General features: G+C 46.5%; 1 protein-coding gene across 1 annotated transcript in view; it reads right to left on the bottom strand.

Annotated features, from left to right (window-relative positions):
* Positions 1 to 8,160: 8,160 nt before the first annotated feature.
* The window catches only part of LOC138816180 (aldehyde dehydrogenase X, mitochondrial-like), a 1,437-nt gene continuing 182 nt past the window's right edge, over positions 8,161 to 9,415 (bottom strand). The window contains 3 exon segments of the mRNA XM_070005749.1: positions 8,161 to 9,059; positions 9,062 to 9,143; positions 9,145 to 9,415. The exon segment at positions 9,145 to 9,415 is cut by the window's right edge and continues 182 nt beyond it. Of these exon segments, the coding sequence (XP_069861850.1) occupies positions 8,161 to 9,059; positions 9,062 to 9,143; positions 9,145 to 9,415 (1,252 nt within the window).

Genomic DNA, 9,415 nt, shown 5'->3' with positions numbered 1-9,415 from the left:
GCAGGCCAGCCAGGCCTGGGAAGCAGCTCCTGGCCTGGGGGCCATCATCACCTCAGGCTGACCTCAGGTGGCCTCTTCTGCCTACTTCTGAGAAGCTACCTGCTTCTCAGCATGATCCAGAAACCAAGGGAAGGATGCTGCTGCCAGTTCATAGGTTTAGGGGTTCTTGCCAAGGTTCATTCAAGTTTTAAGCCACACTCAGTCCTCTCCCAACTAGTCATTATGTTTTTGGAACTCTGAATATTCTGCCTCTCTAAGCCTGACCCTTCCACATCTAAAATAATGGGATGCTGTCACCCTGGTAGAAGACCTGGCTGGGAATCTAGGAACACGGGGTCCATTTGCATGTTCATCCCAGGCTTGCTGTATGACCTTGGGAAAGCCCCCTTTGCTTTCTGGACCTCCAGGTCTTCATTTGAATAAAGAGGAAATGAAATTAGATGAGTGTTTTTCAAACTTTGAAACACTGGGGTCCCTTCTTTTAATAAACTCAGAACGGAAATGGATCAGATTGGAAGCTGTTCTTGGCTGTCAGTTTGGGGCTGCTGGGGAGCTGCTCACATAACCACCCCGCTGGGCACCTCCTATCCCGATCCTCTCTCCCTGCTGTGGGTGTTTCCATTTCTGAGACTTTGCTATGAATTCCCCTGTGAATAGAACAGTTGGGAGATGACTTGCTCAGATGCCTAGTGATGTAATCTCAGAAGAGATAGGGGTCCAGTGACTCTGGAGAAGGTAGAAGAACCCCAGTGTGCATCTGCTAATAAGGGCCTTCTGCAAAATCCACTGAGGTGTAGGCCAGCCTATGGCCCACACCTATAATCCCAGCTACTTAGGAGGCGGAGGCTGAGATGTGGAGGATCTTGGTATGAAGCCAGCCTCCATCTTCAAAATAATCAGCAAAAAAGCCAGGCTAGAAGATGATTCAAGTAGTACAACACCAGCTTAGCAAGCAACTCAGACAAGCACAAGGCCTGAGATCAAATCCCAAGACTAGAATAAAAAAGAAATCATCTCCAATTTGCCTTGTTCGCGTCAGAGGGCTGAGTTTAGGTCCAGAGTAGAGGGTGGCTGGAGCCCCCTAGTGGAGCTCGTTTTAGCATCATATTTACATGCAGCATACATTATCACACATGGTCACTGAGGCCTAAAAGGTAGAGTAACATGATTGTTTTGCTTAATGGCTTTCACATGTGGGAGCCCCGAGACCACTTCCAGGCTGACACCACTTGGAAGTATAGTTCCCTCCCCCCCGCCACCCCCTCTGTTTTTACCTACCCTATTTTCACAGGTGTCATGGTAGCACAATCCTGCACCTGAAGCCAATGTTTTTAAGAATGGTCACTGAGGTCTCTGTTGCAGGAATGCTGCAGGAGGAGGGGAGGGTCCAAGTCCCATTGGTATGACTTTGTCATCCTGCATGCATCGTATTTTTTTTTTGCTTGCCACAGCTACTTCAGGCCACCCTTCTACTTGCACCTGGGGTCGGTGGTTACCCCCCATCCAGACCCCTCACTTCAGATTTTTGTTGTTGTTGTAGGTGGTGTAGTCGTCTTGGGGCTTGAACTCTGGGCCTGGGTGCTGTCCCTCAGTTCTTCAGCTCAAGGCTAGCACTCTACCACTTGAGCCACAGCGCCACTTCTGGTTTTCTGGTGGTTTATTGGAAATAATTGTCTCATGGACCTTCCTGCCCCAGCTGGCTTTGAACCATGATCCTCAGATTTCAGCCTTCTAAATAGATAGGATGACAGGTGTGAGCCACCAGCACCCAGCTCACTTGAGATTTTTAACCAACCCTAATTATCTTACATTTTGCCAGCCTGATCCTGCTAAGCTTCCAGAACTTTCCAGTCCTACTACTTAAGCATACGAGTATTGCAGTCACTCACTGGTGTGCACTGTCACATCCCACACATAGAGTAGCATTCTCCTGGTGCCAGAAGGACGCAAGGTATGGAGGCTGTGTGCCTGGTGCCTTTGGGCTGTCATATTTGGGAAGCCGTCCCAGAACTGGGCTGCCTGCTACTTGCGAAGATATTTTGAGAGAGAGAAAAAACATTCATGTAATGTTCATCATGGTCTGTTACAGTTGACCTGTTTTATTATTTGTTATTGCTCATCCTTATGCCTAATTTACAAATTCACCTTTCTCTTAGGCATGAACATCTAGGGGAGGCATAGTATGTATAGGGGGTGGTGCTGTCTTTGGGAGTCTTAGCAACTCTCAGGGGCTGGGATGTGGCTTAGTGGTAGAGTGCTAGCCTTGAGCAAAAGAGAAGCTCAGGAACAGTGCGCAGGCCCTGAGTTCAAGCCCCAGAACTGGAAGGAAAAAAAAAAATAAAGACTTGGTTTGGACCAAAGTAGATTCCCTCCCTCCTCAGGTTTTGTGGTGAAATTAATTATTATATTTAAGCAAAATCACCTTCCCCTCCTCTGACTCCAGGGATGGATGATGTAGAGAAAAATGAATAAGAATGAGCAAATGAATGGACAGTGAACAGTCTCCCCTAATGAATTTCCTCTTTCCCATCCTTTTCTGGGGCCTTGTGAACATTAAATGAGAGAACGGTTATTATGTGATATTTTAATTAATTAAGGGAAACCACAGCGCTCTGGAGTCTGCAGCTTAATGAATTCCGGATGTGGAGCTTACACCTAGGGAAGAGCTGGAAGCCAGTGCTTGCCTGCACTGGAGCCCTGGGGCTGACTGTTCTCCCTGGGAATGAAAGCTCAGCCTTGATTGATGGCCTCCAAGACTGGGAAGTGCCTGTCACTGAGGCTGTCTCTTCCTCGTGCCTGGATCTGTCCCAAAGTATTCAGGAGTGAATGAATGGTTGAGCGGAAGGAAATACTCTTAATGATAGGAGTGGTAGGGACAGAGCCTCTCCCTTCTCCATGCATGAACTGACATATCAAATGCCTCTTCAGGACACCTACCATGCCCTTGGCATGCTTGGCATTGTTCCTGGCCTCACAGGCACAGTGGGCTTCCTGTAGTACCAGATGTGCATGTTTGTCTGCGGCTAAAGGCATAGGTAGTCATCACACAGGTAGGGTAGGCATTGGTTGGAGCTGGAGGAACTGGAGCTAAGGTTGGGCATTAGGACCATCTGTAATTCTGAGCCTCTGCTTCCTCGTGAGCCTAGGGAGGTCAGCATCACTGTCCTGACCTGTGGACATCAAGTATCACCAGGGGATGCTGAGGGCCTGTGGCTCTGCAGAGGGGTGGCAGAAGGTGGGAGAGAAAGCAGATATACTTGGAGAATGAGAGGACATCTAGCAAGACAAAAAAAAAAATAGACCCATTTCATGATGTACAAACTATCAAGCACTGCCATGGGACAAGACCAAGGTGTCATGAGCTTAAGAGGCCAGATGTGGCCCAAGTGAGAAGTGCAGCAAAAGGCCTTGTAGGAAGTAGGCCTTAGTTGGAGACAAAAGGACTAAATTTGGAGATTAAGGAGAAAGGAACAGAATGAGCAAAGCTAGATTCAGGGAGTGAACGGCCTACAAGCCGGAGACATGATTGAATGGTCAATGCATTCAACATCAACCATATCTATCTAGAGAGACCATGTGTGGGAGAGCCAGCAGTGTACTGTCCTCTGAAACATGTCCCCCCATCATGTAGCATTGTACAGACAATGTCTGTATCCAGCTTCCCTTTGTGCAAACACTGTTGGTTCATGTTTTTGCAATGAAATGTGAAGAGGGTAGGGGGTTCCATTCAGAAGCCAGGCCATACTTTATTTGCCATACTTCATCTCTATACTTTCTGCCCCAAATTCTAGCTGATCTGGAATGTCTGAGGCCCTGGGCAGGAAGGTTTTGCTTTGTTTTGTGAGTCATGGGGCTTGAACTCAGGGCTTGGGCACTGTCCCTGAGCATATATTTGTGTGTGTGTGTGTGTGTGTGTGTGTGTGTGTGTGTGTGTGTGTATGTGTATATATATATATATATATATTTTTTTTTTGTAAAGATACTGTACAGAGGGGTTACAGTTACATGAGTAAGGTAATGAGTACATTTCCTATGGAGCATTGTTACCCCCTCCTTTGTTTTTCCCCTACCATCCCTTCCCTCCCTACCTCCCCAATTCCTCCCTCCCCAGACCCCAAGTTGTAAAGTTCCTTTTCAACATAGTGTCTTGTACATCTCATTGTCAACCCATATCCTTGTTTCAGCATTTTGTTATTTCCCTTCCCCTCCCCAAATTAGAAAAATGTATATACAAGATGCAGGGCACCAGAATCAAATACAGTGAAAACAGGGGTTATACCATGGGGGAAGAACATACATGTTAGGTTTTTAAAAAGAGGTAGCCGAGTAAGAACCACACCACACACGTGGTATTCAGGTAAGGGGTAGGTTTATTCATCGTTCCAGCTGGCACCAGGCCCAGTTGGCACTCCACGCGTCTGGGAAAGGCCTGGGAAAGAGAGTGTCTGGGCCTGGGCTAGGCCTTATCTAGGGTATGGGCAGAGAAAAGTGTGGCCACATCAAATTCAGATGTGACATCAGCAGATGCAGATGTGACCTCTTCCAGGTATGCCAGTAGCCTAGGTAACGCAGGTACTGGGTGGAGACTTTGCTGCGAGGAGGGTGGGTTCTGCTCGCCATCCAGGAGCAGACCTTACACTACAAAAGAAAGAAAAAAGAATCACATAGTACATTAAAAACAACAGCCACAAAGAAAAAACCTCTTGTGTCCCTATCTTGGGGTTCATTTTGCTTAGCATCATCTTATATGGTCATATTTACATAGCTTTTGACCTTTTCTGCTTGTCTGGTAAGATTATCCTAGATGTAAACTAGCTATGGCAGATAAGGGAAACCATGAGACCTATGTTTCTTTGGGTCTGGCTTACTTCACTTAATATAATTTTTTCCAAGTCTTTCCTAACAAATGGGGCGGTGTCATTCTTTCTAATGGAGACATAGAATTCCATTGTATCACATTATCTTGATCCATTCATCTACTGAGGGCATCTGCGTTGGTTCCATATCTTAACTGTGGTGAATAATGCTGCGATAAACATAGTTGTGCTGGTAGCTTTAGCATGGCCTTGTTTGTTCCCTGAGCTTTTTCACTCAAGGCTAGATAGATCTCTATCACTTTGAGCCACAGCTCCACTTCCAGTTTTCTGGTGGTTAATTCGAGAAAAGAGTCTCACAGACTTTCCTGCTTGGGTGAAATTGAACCCCAATCCTCAGATCTCAGCTTCATAAGTAGCTAGGATTATAAGTCTAGCCCTAGGCAGGAGTTTCAAGCTGTATAGGTTTAAGCATATAGGATATCCAGTGCTCCTTTTATTCAGTCTTTGGGAGCATGAGATTCTAAAGGCAGGTCTCTCCCTCTGCGAAGCCTGCCTGCTTTGGCTGCCACAGGCTCCTCCAGATGTTTTTTGTTTGTTTGTTTTTGGTCCGGTCATGGGGCCTGAACTCTGGGCCTGGGCGCTGTCCCTCAGCTCTTCAGCTCAAGGCTAGCCTCTACCACTTGAGCCACAGCACCACTTCCGTTTTTTTTCTTATTTGCTTATGTGGTGCTAAGGAATCGAACCCAGGGCCTCAGGCATGCAAGGCAAGTACTCTACCATTGAGCCACCTTCCTAGCCCCTGTTTTTTGTTTTTTTTGTTGTTGTTGTTGGGTTGTTTTTTGGGGGGTTTTTTTTTTTTTGCCTCTTTATAGAAATCTACTCACCCCTCCCCCTCAATATTGGCATTCTCAAGATCAAGCTCTCCTTGCCTTCCTTATGGTTCTTAACACAGCAGCCCCAAGGATCCTTTCACAGTCCAAAGCAGGTCACCTGTCCTCTTCTCAGAATCTTGTGGTAAAGCCCTAATCCCTGTATATAGTGGCCTGCTTCAATCTAACCATCTGCTCCAGCCCTGCCATATCTCAGTCTTCTCTCTACTCCTTACTGCTGCCCCCAACAACTTGGTCGCTAGTGTCTCTTGAGCCCCCAGGGAGCTCCAGCCTCTTGTGTTTTTCTAAGTCTTCAGTGAGACCATCTGTGAGCACTTAATGCACACCATATTACTACTCATTTCCCAGCAGGACTTTCTCCACCATCCATTCCCTAAACCACCTCACCTAATACTCTCAGCCTCCATATCTGAAGGTCATTCAGCCAACCATGGATGGAAAAGATTAGGGAAGAAAAATGACATCTGTATTGAAAATGTGCAGACTTCTTCATTCACTATAACCTAAGAACTATTCAGTATAACCTAAGAACATTCAGTATAACCTAAGAACTATTTATGAAGCACTTACATTGTATTAGAGATAAGTAATCTAGTGATGATCTAAGGTTTACAGTTAGATGTTATAGATTCTATGCAAATAACACACTGTTTTATTCTATTTTATTTTATGCTGGTTTTAGGGCTTGAACTCAGGGCTTAAACACTATCCCTGAGTTCTTTAGTTCAAGGCTGGCACTCTACCATTTAAGCCAATCCAGCTTCTTTTCTGGTTAATGGGAAAGGATCTCTATAAGGAAATGGAAAGACTTGGAAAAAATTAAGCAAGTCAGACCCAGAAAAACAAAGTTTGCATGGTTTCCCTCATTTGTGGTAGCTAGAATTTGTCTATAAGTCTATAAATAAATACATTGGGTGGTATGCAAGTGGTTGCAAATGTATTAACTGAAATATGGTGGACTCTAGGAGAACTCAAATAATGCAATTCCTCAGGCAAAGTCAAAGCCCAACAACAACAACAACAAAAATAAAAACACCAAGAAATGGCTACTTGTGAGGTAGACAACGGGAAAGGGGTAGACTAATGAAGGGGAGAAGTGAGGGGATGCAGTCACAAATTTGTTGTATATAGTACAAAACTGAGAAAAGTAAGAGGAGAGGCGTGTCAAATGGGGTAAGAATGTTAAAGGCATGGCATTGATCAAGATGCACTGTATTCATAAGCAGCTTTGTTAAATGGCAACTCCTTTATACAACTATTTAAAGATAATGTTTTTTTAAAGGATATAGACATTTTTAAAGAAAACTAAAAATTTTAAAAAGAATCTGAAAGACTACTACCCTGGCTGAGCTGACTTCAAACCATGATCCTCAGATTTAAGCCTCCTGACTAGCTAGAATTTTAAGTGTTGGTCACTGGTGCCCAGCTTATACTAATTTTTAAATGAATTCACCATAACACAAAGTATACCATTCAGTACTTTTTAATACATTTGCCAAGTTATACAACATTGTCAAATTACAAAACATTTTTTTAAATCTTCCCCAAAGAAATCCCACCCATAAGTAGTTTCCCTAACCCCCTCTCCCTCCAGACAACCTCAACTCTAATTTCTACATGCATATATTATAGATATGGCTCATGCCTGTAATCCTAGCTAGTCAGGAGGCTGAGATCTGAGGATCACGGTTCAAAGCCAGCCCAGGCAGGAAAGTCCATGAGACTCTTACCTCCAATAAACCACTCAGAAAACTGGAAGTGGTGCTGTGGCTCAAGTGGTAGAGTGCTAGCTTTTTTGGGGGAGGGAGGGGGTCCCGTCGTGGGGCCTGAACTCTGGGCCTGGGCGCTGTCCCTCAGCTCTTCAGCTGAAGGCTAGTGCTCTACCACTTGAGCCACAGTGCCATTTCCAGCTTTTTTTTCTTTTTGCTTATGTGGTGCTGGGGAATCCAACCCAGGGCCTCATGCATGCAAGACAAACACTCTACCACTGAGCCACCTTCCCAGCCCTAGAGTGCTAGCCTTGAGCTGAAGAGCTGAGGGACAGTACCCACGCCCAGAGTTCAAGCCCCACAACCGACAGGGGGGCGGGGGAAGGCAGGCAGGGAGGGAGGGAATGGAATCACACAAAATATGGCCTAGTACATTGGCTTGACATTTTCAAGGTTTACTCCTATGGTAGCATGTATAGGTCCTTCTTTCCTTTTTGTGTCTGAATAGTCAATGGGGTTAATCAGTCTCCCAGAGACTTCAAGGTTTCATGGTGGGTGAAGAACTCTGAGCCCAGCTCTATCCCTGCTGTAAGTAGAATAGCTCTGATTTGCTGGGATTCCCTTTGAAGCAAATAAAAAGGATACATAGCTAAATAAGAAAACAAAGAGAAAATATTTTTTTAGAAGTTCGGCCTCCTCTGTTCTAGAGGCTGTGGAGTTACTGGTCGTCCACAAGGGCCATTCTCATGAGTTCTTCTGAGGAACCTTGACAGTGACCATCCTCACCTCCGTGTAGGCTCTCAGCCCGTCCTCCCCCAGCTCCCTCCCAATAACAGATTCCTTAAAGCCTCCAAATGGCCTGTGGCAGGTGACGATGTGGTAGGTGTTCACCCACACTGTGCCAGCTTGGAGATCCTGGGTGAAGTACATGGCCTTGTCCAGGTCCCCGGTGAACACAGCTGCAGCCAGCCCATACCTGGTGGTGTTGGCCCTCTCAGTGACCTCCTTGATCTTCTTAAACTTGAACAATGGCTACACGGACCCAAAGATCTCCTCCTGAGAAATCCTCATGTCATCCTGCACACCCCCAAAGATGGTGGGCTTGATAAAGAAGCCATGTACCCCAAAATGCTCCCCCCACCATGCACAGAGAAGTTTGGTCCCTTCCTTCTGGCCAAGCTGGCCATAGCCCAGGATTTGTTCAAACTGTTCCTTGTTGACCTGGGGCTCCTGCTGGGGATCTAGCTCAAAGGGGTTCCCAACTTTTCTCTGGTTGGCTTTCTCCACAGTTCTCTCAAGCAGCTCATCATAGATGGATTCTTCCACGAAGGTCCAGGGACCTGCACAACAGCACTGGCCCACGTTGAAGAAGAGGGCTTCGTGACACTGGACCATGGGGTGACCTATGTCAGCATCAGCCAGCACGATGCTGGGGCTCTTCCCACCCAGCTCCAGTGTGACTCTCTTAAGATTGGACTCACCAGCGGCCTTCTGAATCAGGTGGCCCACCTTGGTGGAGCCAGGGAAGGCAACTTTATCAACCTCCATGTGCTGGGCGATGCCCGCTCCTGCGGTGGGACCATAGCCTGTGATGATGTTTACCACCCTGGGAGGAAAGCCTGCCTCCTTGCTGAGGGAGGCTACAGGGTAGAAAGTGGAGTCTGCTCTGCCACCTTCATGACCACAGTGTTGCCTGTGGCAAGCACAGGGGCGAGCTTCCAGCCCTTGCATGACCACGGGGAAGTTCCAGGGGATTATCTGGCCACAGATACCCACCAGCTCATGCTGGGTAAAACAGAAATGCTCACCATTCATGGGAATGGTTTTGCCATGCCACTTGTCAGCCCAGCCGGCAAAGTAGCAGTAAACCTTGATGAGCTCATCCAGGTCTAAGGCATAAGATGCCTGGAAAGGATTCCCATTGTCCAAGATCTCCAGTGAGGCCAAGTAGACATGATCCCTCTGCACTAGGTCAGCCAGGTGGTTCAATAACCGGCTC

This window comes from Dipodomys merriami, unplaced genomic scaffold, assembly GCF_024711535.1.
Source record: "Dipodomys merriami isolate MVZ:Mamm:240054 unplaced genomic scaffold, mDipMer1.0.p SCAF_11, whole genome shotgun sequence".
Classification (NCBI taxonomy): domain Eukaryota; kingdom Metazoa; phylum Chordata; class Mammalia; order Rodentia; family Heteromyidae; genus Dipodomys; species Dipodomys merriami.
The sequence above is the reverse complement of the archived record's forward strand: the minus strand, read 5'-3'. Positions and strand labels throughout refer to the sequence as shown.